Source organism: Phytophthora cinnamomi (assembly GCF_018691715.1).
Source record: "Phytophthora cinnamomi strain GKB4 chromosome Unknown Contig46, whole genome shotgun sequence".
In the NCBI taxonomy this organism is placed as follows: Eukaryota; Oomycota; class Peronosporomycetes; order Peronosporales; family Peronosporaceae; genus Phytophthora; species Phytophthora cinnamomi.
This window is the reverse complement of record NW_027150979.1, coordinates 427,396-443,196: the sequence shown is the minus strand read 5'-3', so window position 1 is coordinate 443,196 and position 15,801 is coordinate 427,396. Positions and strand designations below refer to the sequence as shown.

At 51.1% G+C, this 15,801-nt stretch overlaps 4 protein-coding genes across 4 annotated transcripts; 1 reads left to right on the top strand and 3 right to left on the bottom strand.

The window, feature by feature from the left end:
• Window positions 1-4,264: 4,264 nt before the first annotated feature.
• On the bottom strand, window positions 4,265-7,595 carry IUM83_12722 (BEACH domain-containing protein; the record flags this gene model as incomplete). Its single annotated transcript, XM_067937366.1, has 8 exons — window positions 4,265-4,297; window positions 4,376-4,421; window positions 4,706-4,714; window positions 4,776-4,797; window positions 5,674-5,779; window positions 5,855-6,007; window positions 6,113-6,766; window positions 6,840-7,595. 8 exons carry the CDS (start codon window positions 7,593-7,595, stop codon window positions 4,265-4,267), a joined length of 1,779 nt encoding a protein of 592 aa, XP_067790522.1.
• A 144-nt stretch (window positions 7,596-7,739) lies between these two features.
• IUM83_12721 (SOSS complex subunit B) lies at window positions 7,740-8,302 on the top strand (the record flags this gene model as incomplete). The annotated part of the gene is made up of 2 exons (XM_067937365.1): window positions 7,740-8,126; window positions 8,252-8,302. 2 exons carry the CDS (start codon window positions 7,740-7,742, stop codon window positions 8,300-8,302), a joined length of 438 nt encoding a protein of 145 aa, XP_067790433.1.
• Window positions 8,303-12,629: 4,327 nt separating this feature from the next.
• Window positions 12,630-13,415, bottom strand: IUM83_12720 (uncharacterized protein; the record flags this gene model as incomplete). Its single annotated transcript, XM_067937364.1, has 5 exons — window positions 12,630-12,667; window positions 12,739-12,778; window positions 12,854-12,949; window positions 13,008-13,057; window positions 13,121-13,415. The coding sequence occupies 5 exons, from the start codon at window positions 13,413-13,415 to the stop codon at window positions 12,630-12,632; spliced, it is 519 nt and encodes a 172-aa protein (XP_067790432.1).
• A 431-nt stretch (window positions 13,416-13,846) lies between these two features.
• On the bottom strand, window positions 13,847-15,533 carry IUM83_12719 (beta-tubulin; the record flags this gene model as incomplete). The annotated part of the gene is made up of 3 exons (XM_067937363.1): window positions 13,847-15,199; window positions 15,379-15,441; window positions 15,522-15,533. 3 exons carry the CDS (start codon window positions 15,531-15,533, stop codon window positions 13,847-13,849), a joined length of 1,428 nt encoding a protein of 475 aa, XP_067790352.1.
• Between the last annotated feature and the right edge of the window lie 268 nt (window positions 15,534-15,801).

Below are 15,801 nucleotides of genomic sequence, written 5' to 3'. Positions count from 1 at the left end.
AACGTGCAATATTACGGCGTTTAAAGCTGCATACAACTCCGAGAACAAATTCTCAAGTTCTGTGGAGCGTGTCATGCGCCCCATCAGCTGTCGAAGCGGTCGCCTTTTCTTTCCTTTACTTAGCGTATCAGATAGTATTCCTCCTAGCGTCAGTGGTGCGGCAAGCGAAGAAGATCCCGTGCCGTTAACGCCAGAAAGCCCGGTGTTAGCCTCACCCAAAACAAAGAGAACAAGTTCCAATAATCGAGACGGACCACCAATGAAATGTGCTTGTCCGCAGCATGCAACCACTACTGGACAGCTGTCACCATGTTGTGCACGCTGCCAGCAATGCATTTTCCCAACCACAAATTTTACGAACTCACGCACATTTACCCCGAAGTGCCTATGTTTCACCAAGATCTCATCATCATCAAACTTTGCCCGAATGTGATCCAGTAGACCCATTACAACAAGACTTTGAAAACGCAAGAGTAGACCATTGTGCAGAGGTGGAAGCACAACGGATGAGTTTGCCGTCCCATCGATGTATTCCGCCACAAGGTCGTGGCCGTTTGGATCGTCAACTAAGAACTTCATCAATAACGCGATTAGCAGCCGTAATGCACGTGCTGCAACCACATGGTATAAGAACGGGTCATTTCCGCTTGAGTCCACCACTGCTGCTTCTTCTGCGAGTTCAGCTTGACCTACCGCAATATTGTACTCGGTCACGGTGACTTGCTTATCCTGCAGCAACTTGATAATGTGTTCTTGAGTGTGTGGATACTGCCCAAGCAAGTATGATCTCGCAGCTGCGCAAATTAGTCGAGTCAATTCTTGCATGAACTCGAGCCGCATCTTTTCGCTCCCCGAAATGAACAAACAGTGCATGCTTGGCATATGTTCAAATAGGTACTGGAGAAAGTCAAGCACTTCAAGGTGAAATAGATCACATTGATCTGATGAGGAACTTGCTGCTGTAGGAGGGTTAGCCCCTTTTTGATCCCCAGAACAATAGTACTCGTTCACTGTGGTTGCTGGAATCGTTGATAAGTCTTCAGCAGCAGAGTCCCCAACGGCGCTTATCATTGCTACAGGATCGTTGTAGTGGCGCCGAAGTAGGATCATAATCACATTTAACATGCTAGAGTTTACGACATGGTCGCGCAGGATATTGACTTCAAAATCCTGGCGGAGGTATTCGCTCTCGAAGCGTATCTCACGAGGAACGCTGTCTATGGGTGTCCCTAATAGTGCACCAAATAGACCGTACCACATCTTTTGAAACGGAAAGTGTCTTGCAGTTAGATCCACCGACAGATTTCTGAATACAGTATGATTGCATGGCAAGCCTTGTGCCAGCAGGCGGTAGTAACCTTCTTTTTTGAAAACGCTTTCATATCGTTGATTTCCAAGCAATGTACACAACAACCTCAACGCTGCAATTACTGTAGACGGAGCAACACCAAGTGAAAATTCAGTTTCATCACCAGGAAACAAAAAGTACTCAATCCAGTGTAGCCCCAAATACTTGCGAAATCCAGTCAGCCGAGAAGAGCTCGATAGTTGCATTCGAGATGTTCCACCACTGCCGGTGTTATTCGTAGAAGTGGTCGCTTTGGACGACCCGCTAGCAGCCGCATCAGAAACGAAGCCATCGAAGTCATCCCCATGATCTCTGCTTTCCTTTACGTCAAGCTTTTGCACCGCTTTTAGCAATGTCTCCAGTAGAAGCTCCTGGATCTTGGCCTGGTGTGAAGTTAAACGTGCGCTTAATTTTGTTGGTCCTGAATGTGTTGTGTGTCCATGTTGCATCCCCGCATCCCACGAATTGCCATCTGGTCGTTGGAATCCTCGAGGGCTAAGGCAAAGTCTACCTGTTGGGCTTGCAAGAGAGTGGGTCTTGAACTCCGAGTTCATTTCAATTGCATCGAATCGTTTAGTTTCGCTTGGGCTATCGTGTCCAATCAACGCTTTTATCACGATGGTTTCGCCTTCGCCAACTTCTCTCTCGTACTGGCCAAAGCGTGGGGACAGTGTACAAGCAAGGAAGCTAGTTACGTCCGCAAAATTCGACTCCAGGGCTGACTCGCGCGCACTCGTCAAACATACTAATACCACGTCCACAATTACTCGTAAAATATCAGCTGTGACTGTCGGATCCATTAACACATAGAGTAACTGCCGAACAAAGCTCACGGACTGCAACTGCGATCTGTTCCGCTCACGAATGGCCTCGTCATCAGCTGCTAAGCATGAATAAAGAGTTGAAAAGAGCATTTTTGCAGTATCAGTTCCCGGAACCTTCAGCCACAAAGAGTAGTCCAGAATAAAGTATTGGAGTGCCTGCATGTTACGAATGGCACTATCTCGCTGAAGTTGTGCTGGCCCCACAAATTGGCTTCGTTGATATGATTTCTCCAGTTCAATGTCGACTCCAACAATTCGAAAAAGAACTTGCAAGCATTTAGGGTTCAAAAATTGTGCTTTCTCATGCAGAAGGTAGTTTATGATACCATATCCATGATCGTTCTCCATCGCTATCAGATTGCGAGAATTGCTTCGCATAGACAGCCAGAGGAGATCGAGAGCCAACTCCACTTCTCCTGCTGTTGAGGCTTCGTCAAGTAATCCGTACGCAATTTGACAGCCAGAGCTTTTAATGTTAAACATGGCATCTGCCATGGTTGCAGCCTCGCGCAATGTAGTACCTCCCATTAAGTGCCCACTGGGGCGACCATCGAGCTTACTGCTGGGAACAATTGACATGTCTTTCTCAACCCCATTCCGTGCTGAATATGCCACCACAATTCGCTCAGACGGAACTGGAACATGGATCGACGGCGCTGCGCTGGGAATGCGTGCAAAGACGTTGGCATTTGACTTGATATCCTGAACAATGGCGGCAGCTGTGCTTGATGCTGCTGACGCAAGAGACAGACTCCGACGAAGAAACTTGTTTCGGCCCCCACGTTCCACGTCGACGGAATCAATCAGCGAGCGAACGGGGTCCCACATATACGAGTCGAGCATTACCATGTTTGGTATGCTTAAATGATCGAACGTGACCCCAATTTCGTTGTTTCCAGCAGCACCAAAGTATAATCTGTCGTATGACGGCCCCGCCGCGAACACCGCATTCACCACAGGTGCTGAGACGGGTAGGTCTATCAAATAAAATGGGCCCAACATCCATTTTGCACTGGAACACCGGCGTACTTGAGATGGTATTCCAACCAAACCACTCAAAGGCTGATTACTTGTGATACTGGAGGGATAAGATATCTTCACGTTCTCCTGTAAGATTCCATTTAAATAGCAAGACACCATGCTAGACTGGAAACGCTGCTTAGCATGGGTAAACACGACATGGTACCATTGCCTTGTCTTGATAGGAGTATGCGTGAATTGATAGACGGATGCACGATTTGAGCTTGTTCTCATGTACAACTTTCCTCCCTTCAGGAATGCTTCCGTTACCGATTTCCCATCGATCGAACGAAGTCGAAAAAGATAAAACATCGGTGGATTGCATACAGCACACTCGCCGCCACAACTCAAAAGCGCCTCTATGCACCCTCGGCATGCTTGGTGGGAACATTTTAATACGTATTCATCCTGTATTTTGCCTCGGCAATGAATGCACGTGTTCGACAGAAAACACTCGCGGTACAGCTTCTCGCGCTCGTCTTTGCGTTCGATCGAATCCACACGAAACCATACCATGACTGAGTACCCGTCCGGTGGTGGCCATACCTTGGAGTTGTGAGTAAAGGTCGATAGAGACGGCGTAGGTGAAGGTGCTGATTCAGCCGTAGATGCCGCACGAGCATTAATATCGGGGATTTGTAGGCATCCAAATCCTTCTTTTGATACGTCAAATTCAATGGCGGGAGCACCCTCTGTGCGCTCAAATGTTGTTGAAGTCAACTTGACCAATAGTTTCAATAAACTCGCTGCAGGCTGAGTACTTCCAACGGGCACCTGAAAGGGCCCCGGCTTTTGCACGACTAAGCGCGAACTTGAACGGTCTCTCTTTCTCGATTTTCTTGATTTTAGTGATCGATCGCGGTACAAACACATCAGCGTCTTAATCCAATAGTCTGCTGCTGTCAGAGAAACGCCGGCAATCGCAATGCTTTCTATAAGAGCAACAGCAAGCTCATAGAATGGGTTGTTTTCGAAAAGCAGTGCTTGCGACAGATTTCCCTCTTCAGATTTGCTTAATCCTCTTGCGCTGACAGGTTTTGCTGTAAACGACCTCAATAGGACCTCCAGAGTGTTACTCGATGCCAGGTGATGAGCATTGCCGGAACTGCATTAGCGCATCAACAAAAACTTGTCAGATTAATTGAAGCATGCACATGAAAATACACGGTCAAGGTTCACTTACAACGTTGAAATACGCAGGCAAACACTTAATAGTTGATGCGTTGTATCTACACCAAGTTTATCAGCATGTAGGCTCATCATCTGAATTCCGATGCCGAAAAACTGAGGATAGTGCAAAACACCAGGGGAAACGTGATCCATTTTTTGCTTGGCGGTTGTAAGAGATGTTTTATCGAAGCAAATCAATTCATAATCACCCAAAGCGAAACCAACGCAGTAACACACGCAAAAATAAGCCAGAGAAGCTGCACTTGATACATCGTCGTTGTTTGCGGGTGTATATGGAGTTCTTGCGAGGATATTGTCAAGCAAGTCACCAAAGGAGCCATACGAAATAAAGCTACAATCAAAAGTTAAATTGAGACCCGAATGCGTGGAAAAGTCACAACGATAAAGCGTACCTGCAGAACCGTCGCGCAGCTTCTGAGTTAGACGTTGCAAGCAAGAAAATCGATTGCAACGATAGCATCGTAGCAAAATATGAAACAGGGGCATCATCACTGGTGCCAGTAGTCTCGACACTATTATCCCACTTTTTTGCCACAGCACACAGAATCCCCAACAGGGATAAAATGGCATCACAATCGATCAAAGCCTCGAAAAATCGCTCTTTCGCACTGGTCTCGTCGAAGCAAATACCTCCGTTGCTGTTAACGTAAACTCCATTTTGCGTTGCCGTCGTAGAGGCGGATTCGGGTCGCAATAGTGTCTCAAGAATCACAAGAGCCCCTTGCAACACTACCACGTCTCCAGGAAATGCCAATGTAACCTCTCCATCTTCCGGGAAGTAGACCGCCAAAGTTACGTATCGCAAGGCTTGTAGAAAACTATTCACTGCATTCCGAAGGATCACATCACCATGTTTCAGTCGTAGTGACAATCGAATTATTGATACCCAGAGCGTAATGCCTTCCTGTTGAATAGAGGCGTTCCCAACCAATGTACAAACGCACTCCAGCATTGGTAATCCACAAAGTGTGCGCTCAAGGTACGCCTCGTCCCCGAGAACAGTACTACTTTGAATACCATCAGCAAGCAGCTTCATGATGTCTATGAGAACGATGTAGTCCGTTCGCCCCATTGCATTACGGTTCTGACGACGGCGCGTTGCTCTTTGGTGGCAGTGTGAGGCCAGCAAGGAGATGATTAGTTTCTCATCGACATCGGTTAAATCGCTGGGCGTATCATTGGCTTGTCGGATGTTGGTTGAGCTTGTCGGATACTCAACCCTAATTTGCGTTGACCCTGCATTCGACCATACGGTACTTGTTTGATCGAGGAATAGTGCTACAAGCGTACCGACGAGACCAACAGAACGCAGTACTTCATGATAGCACTCATCAAACCGAAGGAGGTTCGCAATAAAAGCCAACAAAGCATGGATAGAATGTTCTTGAAACGTGTCCTGGGCACCACACACCAAGTTAGCGGTTACATATCGATCACACTTGAAATATCCACCAAATTCGTAAGTACATACCTGTCGGATGAACGCGTTCATAGAAACTAGTTCAACGTATGGAATAATCCGAGATTCGATCGCGATTGCAGAGAGCACGGACATGATCGTATGCTGGGCCATTTCTGAATAGCCATCTAATTTCTCGACAGCATGAGCAAGCAACCGCGTATTCTGTGGCAAACAGTCAGCCGGTTTTTCGCAAGTTAGCCATGAGCATTTTGAACTACTTCAAAGTACTTGAAAACTTTTGAGAAGATCCATAACTTTGGTACTTACGCTCAAAAATTCATAGTCGAGTCGGCACGCCACAATAATTTGACCAAGTTTCTGAAGATAGTAGCACTCAAGTCGTTCGCGATGGCAAATCATTTCGTAACGGGCTTTACCATCGCCACGCCGTTCTTCTTCGGGCTTTGTAGGTCCGTGCAAATACGCCAGAATATCTGAGAGCAATCCAAATGCTTCAGCATTAACATAAGACTGCCCGGTAACATTCTCCATCGATCCTATAACTAGCGTAAATGCTTTGTTCTGGAAAATATTGCCTCGCTGTAAAGGGTTCTCGTTTCCTGACAAGCATAGATCTGCAACAGCATCTGCAAATTCTTCATCATGCTGACTGAGTGTCTCGACATTGGATGGAGCTCCATCCCCAGCGCATATTATTCGCTGTTGGGACTCAAACAACTGCGTGAACGTAGTCAGAATTTTTTGCCGCTGTCGATCTGCGTTCATCTGCCGGTGCAAGTCAGGGAGCCCCGTCGCAGTTGCCCGTGTCAGCGCTAGCGCCGTGACCGACAGAGACTTAGCCAGCACGCCCGTTACGTTTGCATTGTGGATCAAATTAAGCAGACAACGCTCCTCGTAGAGTAGCTTCACCATAGATCTCCATCTGCTCTGCGGTAGACCCTGGACCAAGGCCTTCACTACCTGACGAGAAACAAGCAATGAAAGCATAATTAGTTAAGTCGATTTAATACAGTATCCAATCTCAAATAGGTACCGTGACAACAGCCATCTGCAGTGTTTCCTGCTGGAAAGCTAAGTGGAAAATCCTGTGGAGCGTGCTGCTCTCGTTGAGCTCCTGCACCACTTCGGGCGACGTCACCAGCACCGCCAGCACGTCCAAAATGACAAGCACAAGTTCATCAACATCGTCTGCCTCTCCGCCACCACTCAGTGCTTTCACCACCTTCACCAGCGTCGAGGGAATCCTCGCACTGACCAGCAGCAGAGCTTGCGCGTTGTCTCCTGTCACGAGCACGACCCTCAGCAGCTGCAGCAATTGCAGCGCGTGCTCTCTCTCATCACTGTCTGTAGCCAATAGGAACGTGACGTTAGCGTTGCCGTCGAGTCTGCTGGCGTTGAAGAGCTCGAGCGCGCGACTGAGGCAGCTGCGTAGCCGCTGGCCGCCCACACTGACGAGTGTGTTGACATCCCGCGCGTCCAGCAGCGTCTCAGCGCTCTGCGAGGGATCCAGGTCAATCACCAAGGCCTCGTAGAGATAGCTGAGCGCTTGCTTCTGCTCCGGAGCCTGCGTAGACGTCGCAAACACCTCCACTTGAGCATGCAGAGCGTCGCCTCCGACGGCTCGTTTCTCCGTCAATCCGGGGCCGTTCGCGCCCGCGGAACCCTTGACGGAAGCAGAAGCGGGTCGCCGAGGAGATGACAGCGACGTCTGCGCGTGCGCGTGCGTCGGGCTCTCGGACGGAGACGACGCCGAGGGGCTGCGCACCCGGCGCTTGAAAATGTGCTTCATATTGCGGAGTGCGGGTAGGTGCGGTGCTTCAAGCGGTCGTTCTTCTGTGATTGGGTATAATTCGTGTTCTTTTCAACCAATGAGATGTCTCGAACCTATTGCGCAGTATCGGACTGAAGCACAGGGGCAAGCGGGGAGGAAGCCATGTCGAGCCGCAGCCAGCCCAAGAAACTGACGCTGACGCGCGTGAAGGACCTGTCGCCGGCGCTGTGCAGCAAGGAGATCAATGTGAAGGCGATCGTGCTGGAGTGCAACGCCAAGGACGAGGCTAACGCCAGCAATAACGCCACGCTGCTGGTGGGCGACGACTCGGGCTGCGTGAGCCTCGTGCTGCCCAAGACGGCGGCGCTGCACGTGCGGCTGGGCGACATCCTGCAGCTGGCCAGCACGCAGCTGGTGCTCAAGAGTAACCGCGTGTATCTGTGGGGCGGCAAGGTGGAGCGCGTGGGCGAGTTCCTGCTGCTCTTCAAGGAGAGCGCCAACGTCAGCAACATCACGTGGGTCAAGGACCCCAAGAACCCGGACGTGCTGGTCAGTAAGGGGTGTACCCGCTTACCTCTTTTGTTAATTGTGCAGAGTGTTTTATGTGTGCAGCGTGTGCAGCTAATGCTGGGGTGAGTGATCTGACTGGAGGTGCTGGTTTATTCGCTGCTTAGATCCCGGGACGCAACCCCGCTAAGAGACTCAAGCCACAGGCTACCAAGTAGGTGGATGTAGGTTACCGTAAGGAGGGGGCTGTAGGAATGAATTGCAAGTGTAGAAGGTGTGCGTTTAGGTATTTGAAGAGCGTGTTCGGTGTTGGTTTTGGAGTGTGCGGCACCAAAACCGGTTAAGTGGGCGCTGTGTGGTATGACTTGAACACTGCGTCAATTGCGTGTCGGACCCAGCGAGATCGTTACATCTACGAGTTGGGCACTTATATATCCATACCTCGTGAAGCATCCTGGTTCGTAAGGCTCTGCGATGGTGGCTATTTGGGGACGACGTAGCAATGCAACGGCCATTTTCAGACGTTAATGACAACACCGCGAGTCTCTGCTACATCGACTCTTGCGTCGACTTCGTTAACCAGCTTGGTGTATGGCAACCCTCACGCGCTGCACCGCACGATAAAGAATCGTCGGGATCCTGGCTGCAAAACAAATCGGATCGGTTGTCGGTCTCAACGGGATGGAGGATGGACGTGAAGAGGACATACAACACGAGGCCACCCCGCCATCTCTTCAGGAAGAGAACGTGCAGAAGCTGCCGGAACTGCTGCCGGAAAGGGCCAGCTTTACCTCCGAGCGGCGAAAAAGTAGTCACAGGCAAAGCATTTTATACCCACTGGCGACTGACTTCTTACCTGTTGGCACCATTTTCAATGATACTCCAAGAAAGCATTCCTCTTCTCACAGCCTATTCTCTCCTGATGTGGCGTTGGGTCATAAAGTTCATCCTGGTGACTTTTTACGATCAAGCATAGAGCAAACAAGTAAAGTTAAAGTTGCAGAAGGTCAAAGTGAGCGGAATCTCCTCAACTCAGAAATTGCTTCAGCCACGGAGCCCCCTTCGGTGCAAGTCGACATGCAAACATTCCCGCTGCGCTTCCGTGATACGGTGCAGGAAGAAACCTTTTGCAAACACTTCAACATGTATGTGACCAACAAAGTGCGCATGGCAAGCCGGATCGTGAGCTTGATTAATGTGATTATGTTGGTGGCACAGTATCTCACGCAAACTCGATTACTGTGCAATTTCGTGTTTGTTTCACGCACCGTTGTCATCGTCTGGTCACTTATGTTTCAAGCTGCAACATACACTAGCTGGTTCCGTCGACATTTTGACAGGCTCCTGCTCGCACACTATGTGCTGCTAGATCTCCTACACCAGCTTCCTCGTTTTGCATTTTTGGTGAGCTCTGCGGCCGAGGAAGAACTAGAAGCAGGCACAAGTGACAGCGGAAACGAGGAACTTACGCTTTTTGCCTCACAAAAGAGCGTTCGTGCGATGAACTTAATCTGTATTCTCATCATCTTCATTGCGAGCGGTATGCGCTTCACGGTGGCGTCGATATGTGCTTCGTGGCACATGGTAGTGAAGGGACTTTTTGCAGTGACTTTCTGTCATGCATGCTTGTGGGACGATTTGGATGCAACTACAAACTTGGCCATGATGGCATTCTGTACACTTTCAGCTTATCATAGTGAGCGATACGTGCGCCAGGAGTTTGTGGAACGGCTAAGGGTCGATGAAGAGCGCAAACGACGTGACGATTTACTTGAGACAATGCTTCCTGTGCACATTAAAGAGCGGTTGAAGGACAACCGCACTGACGGATTAGCTGAAAGCTACGACGAAGTCTCAATTCTCTTTTGCTATGTGAGCAATTTTCAGGCACTTTCGAAGCATGCTTCAGCTATTGAACTTGTGCAGCTGATGAACCGTATTGTTTTTTGCTTCGACCGAGCCACTGACGCGCAAGGGGTTTATAAAGTTGAGGCTATCGCCGAAACTTACATGTGCGCAGCTGGAGTACCACAACGTGACCCATTTCATTGCGAAAAAGTGGCCGACATGGCTTTGACCATGATGAGTATCTGCGACGAAGAAGCCTGGAGCTTCAACGGTGTGGACATTCAACTGCAAATTGGCATTCATTCAGGTCCCGTGGTTGCTGGTGTAGTAGGAAGTAAGACGTACAGTTATCACCTCTTTGGAGACACAGTAAACACGTCTTCCCGTATTTGCTCATCCGGTTGCGCCGGTAAGATCCAGATTAGTGATCGATCTCGCCAGCTCCTCTCTCGTACCGAAGCATACATGATTTCAGATCGAGGCATGATGAACCTCAAAGGCAAAGGGATGGTCCGACTATTTTGGCTTGAAGGCAAAAGCAGTGCACCATCGAGCTGGGGCAGATTCTCATGCCCCGATGCATGTAGCGATTTTGAAGCCGCTGTGGAAGAGTCCATTCGTGCGAAGGACCTTGAGTATAAGTCGCCACTTCACCACCGTAGTGATGACTATCTGAGCTGCATGAAGGATGTCGAGATTCACCGCTTCACGTTGGACTTTCATCAAAAACGCTCAACGAGCCGTAAAACTAATTGGTTGCAGCTTCCAACAAAACCGTCGCGCATACAAGCGGCACCCGAGAGTAATTTCGCTGTTGTTGCTACGAATTCCCATCATGAAGTCATTGCTGCCAATGGACCACGACATATTCACAGTGTGAAAAGTACAGCAAGCGAAATGGAGAAAGCTTTTCGCGTTGAACACAACCGTGACAGCACACCGCAGTTCAGCATGGCATTACGCATGAGCGCTGTTTATCTGCTGGTTACCATCATCTACAGGGCTTACAGCAAAGATGTATATCCAGGAAGGACCGCTCGAAATGTACGGGCGTATGCGATTTACAGCAGCACGATTGTCCTGTTGCTAGCAATTGTAAAGCTTTTGCAAAAACACCCGCGTCTTGCTAGGTTGAAGGAAAGATGGGGTACAGGAACAGGGCTCGTGTTTATATCGGCATTGAACATCCAGCTACTTGCAGCGTCTGACACCTCGTCCTTCAACGATTCGCAGCCAAGAGGAAAGCAGAAGATAACCTTTTTGGATGGAAATTTGCTCCACGCTGTGATAGTTGGCTTGGCGATGCGCCTTCGCTTCCGCAATGCTGTATTGGTAAACACGTGGGGTTTCGTGGTGTATATTACATGTTCATCGCTACGACGAGCTGAACCGTGGGCGGACATGTCCGAAAGTTTTTACCTGATATTCACTATAGCGTGTCTCGCTGTACACTTCGGCTACAAGAGAGAGCTCGGCTTACGCCACGATTTCTTGTTGAAGTGTACACTTCATCTGGAAAGACAAAAGTGCGAGGACTTGTTAACTAATATGCTGCCATCAAAGCAATACGCCGAGGCGCTAATGCAACAGTCCACCATTGTGGATGAACTAGCAGAAGTAACTCTGCTTTACTCCGATATGGTGGGGTTTACGCCACTGGGATCAAAGCTCGACCCACAAGCGATCTGTATGATGCTCAACAAGATCTACTCAGCCTTTGATCGTCATCTTGACGACTTGGGTGTGTACAAGATGGACACTGTAGGAGACGCCTTCATTGTTGTGGGTGGGCTGCCAAGTCATAAAAGTAGCAAACACCACGCAGCAGCGATTGCTGCATTTGCTGTTGAGATGCTGCGTGAGATCAACCGATTCTGTAAAGAGGAGAACGTGGCACTGCAAATGCGTATAGGCATTCATACTGGCAATGTTGTGGGCGGCGTTGTCGGTATCAAGAAACCACGCTATCTCATTTGGGGCAGGCACACTGTTATAGCAAATCTCATGGAGTCCCGAGGAGTACCGGGCCGCATCCAAGTTTCTGAAGCTACTTACGCCCTCCTTCGTGATTATCCAGAATTTCGCGTTGATGACCGAACTGAACATGTTCAGATCAGCGACAATGACATCATTCGAACGTATTTTTTGGCATCGGATCACGCGACAGTGAAGGATGCTGTTGTTTCACGGTATCTGCAAGAGGTTCGCATGGTAAATACAGCTGACGTATGCGCGCTCGACCAGCTTCGAAGCTGTCTGCTCCCTTCCAACAATTCTCCGCTTTCGAAGCATCTTGAAGTCCCGCTGAGTAGTCGGCGGCATTCCGAACGGCTTGCCACATCGGGTGAAGGAGTGTCGTCTCCGCCCCTGCTGGTACGAACTCAATCATTTTGTGGTAACGAATGATAAGATTTTAATACCTAAGTACAACGTTATTTGCTTCGTGAACCTTGACCAATCTAATATAACTGGGCGTCATCGTTAATCGGATGTGGATAGAGTGACACAACTAAGGGCTGAAGCGGTTCAGGAGCCGAATGAGGACAAGTCTTAAATGTGGCAGGCGTATGAGCGTGCACCGGGTTACTTGTCCCCTGTACGTAGTGAGGTAGTCGTTGCTCTGGAGCGATCACCGCATTGAACTTTGGTTTGCGTCGCGCCAGTGGGTCTTCTCTCCGCTGCCGCTGTTCAATCTGCTCAATCCATGTCGATGCTCGCGCCTTTCGGAATGAAAACTTCGTGACGGACGGTATTTCAGAGGTGAGCTTCCACTCGCCCGCACAATCCATTGATCGTGCATCAGGACATCCGCCCCATTGACCCAGTCGATCAGGCACAGCAACATCCTGAAAATGTTGGAAACGAAAGAAAAAAGTGAATAATATCGATGTCAAAACAATTGACCCATACACAACACGTACGGATTGTTTTGGCGGTGGTGGGTCTGTGAGTAGTCCTCTCGGCTTCTTCATTACGTTATAAGACCCGGGCCCTACGCACTCAGGTGTAGAATTTTTCTGCAGCAAACAACATTAGGTGTATTGTATAAATCCCACGATGATGGTGTACACATACCTGTGTAAAGCGCTGGGTGGTACTACACAGACTGGTGCCTCGCAAGGAGCCTGGGCCGCAGCAGCACAAAGTGAGCAGTGAGGAAATAATAGGTGAGACAGCTCAACTCTTACGGTGGACGTCATAACCCAGCGAGTTACGGCTAGAGCTGTAGAGTTGATCGGCACTAAGACACTCGTTGCGGAAGGCAGTGCCTGGCTGCACCGTCGTCTTGGGCAAACGAGAGTTGATGCTGGGCCCCCGAGTCGTCCACATGCGCCTAGAGTCTCGCGCGTACACCTGTCGGTCCGGTGGCCGTCCGCCCTTTTTGAGCGCCGTGTTGGCGCGCGGGTCGTAGAAGAAGGACTCGCGGAAGGGCGGGTACGAGGCCCTGGGGATCCCCACGCAGCGTAACTGCGAGGCGGTCATCCGGGGAGGGAGGATCCCAGGCCCATCGCGGCTCCCAGAAGGGGTTCCCGCGCTTCGGTGCATCGCTGCTTGATCTGTATACTGTAACGTGATGGTCGCGGTAAGAACCAAATGCTCCGAGGTCAACTTCAACCTTACCACCGAAATAGATCGGGGCCAATGTGTGTCACGATTCGTGACGTCAGATGGCTACAGCTTGAAGTGCACTTTCAACGTCGAAACGGGCAGGAACTCCATCCCACTGGGGGAAGCAAGCAGTATGGGCAACAAAGCTTTTTTTTATGGATTAGACGCAACAAGGCAAGAAAGGTAATAAGATCTCTGTTCTGTAGATGCCGAGCCACTAACCTCTCTCTGAGTTGCAGATGGCTAAACTACTCACGAGTTGAACAAAGGCGATCAGCAAGGAGGTCGTAACTACTACGACGCGTCTACATCATCTCATCCATTTCCTCGTCCTCGTCGAACTCGCCCTCCTCCTCTGCGGTGGCGTCCTGGTACTGCTGGTACTCAGACACAAGATCGTTCATGTTGGACTCAGCCTCCGTGAACTCCATCTCATCCATACCCTCGCCCGTGTACCAGTGCAAGAAAGCCTTACGACGGAACATAGCCGTGAACTGTTCGGACACACGCTTGAACATCTCCTGGATGGCAGTGGAGTTGCCGATGAACGTGGTGCTCATCTTGAGACCCTTAGGCGGGATGTCACACACGCTAGCCTTGATGTTGTTGGGGATCCACTCGACGAAGTACGACGAGTTCTTGTTCTGCACGTTAAGCATCTGCTCATCGACCTCCTTCGTGCTCATACGTCCGCGGAACATACACGCGGCAGTTAAATAGCGGCCGTGGCGAGGGTCAGCGGCGCACATCATGTTCTTAGCATCGAACTGCTGCTGGGTCAGCTCGGGCACCGTCAGGGCACGGTACTGCTGCGAGCCACGCGACGTCAGCGGGGCGAAGCCGATCATGAAGAAGTGCAGACGCGGGAACGGGATCAGGTTCACGGCAAGCTTACGCAGGTCCGAGTTCAGCTGGCCGGGGAAACGCAGGCACGTGGTGATGCCGGACATGGCGGCGCACACCAGGTGGTTCAGGTCACCGTAGGTGGGGGTCGTGAGCTTCAGCGTGCGGAAGCAAATGTCGTACAGGGCCTCGTTATCCAGGCACATGACCTCATCGGCGTTCTCGACAAGCTGGTGCACGGACAGCGTCGCGTTGTAGGGCTCCACGACCGTGTCCGACACCTTGGGCGACGGGCACACCGAGTACGTGCACATGATACGGTCCGGGTACTCCTCACGGATCTTGGAGATAAGAAGCGTGCCCATACCGGAACCGGTACCGCCACCGAGCGAGTGCGTGATCTGGAATCCCTGCAGGCAGTCGCAGCTCTCCGCCTCCTTGCGGACGACATCGAGCACCGAGTCGATGAGCTCGGCGCCCTCCGTGTAGTGTCCCTTGGCCCAGTTGTTACCGGCGCCCGTCTGGCCGAACACGAAGTTGTCCGGGCGGAAGAGCTGGCCGTAGGGGCCGGCGCGCACCGAGTCCATGGTGCCGGGCTCCAGGTCCATGAGGATGGCGCGGGGCACGTAGCGGCCGCCCGTGGCCTCGTTGTAGTACACGTTGATGCGCTCCAGCTGCAGGTCCGAGTCGCCGTGGTAGGATCCCGTCGGGTCCACGCCGTGCTCGTCGGAGATGACCTCCCAGAACTTGGCGCCGATCTGGTTACCGCACTGGCCACCCTGGATGTGAACGAGCTCTCTCATGTTGTCGCTGGTCTGTCAGGAGGAGGCAACGAGGCGTCAGCAAGGGCAAAGATCGCGGGTCGTCCCTTCTCCCCCTTCCCCTTCGTATGGCTCTCCGTCTGGCGGAGCGCCGAGGGGGAGGAGGGCCCCACAACGGGGGGAACTCAAGGGGAAGGCAGGGGGGACGTGCAGGCAGCAGGCAGGGGCTGTACCTGTTGCTGTACGTGCGCGGCGGCGGGGGTCCTGCGACGGCTCTTGGCTGGCTGGCGCGGGCTCTGAGGAGAATTCGGACTTTTGGCGAATGAACCAGCGTGCGTTGCGCCGGCCGCGTGGGGGGACGCGCGGGAAAACTTACCGCTGGCGTCAAATTTGGGCTTCGCGCCGTTTCAAAACGGCGGCGACCAACACTCCTTCGCCATACAGTTGGCGAGTATGATCGCGTGGACGGGCCAGCGGATCCGAAACCACTGGCCCGTTTGAATCTCGGGACGGGTGGCATGACGATATGCAACTGGAGATAGCTCGGAACCAGGGAGGGGTGAGTTTGCTGGCCGCACGCCCGGTTATTCCTGGCCTACCGCAAAATTTGCGGTAGGGAACCGTAATTTTCGCATCGCCGCCCGTAAATTACCGAG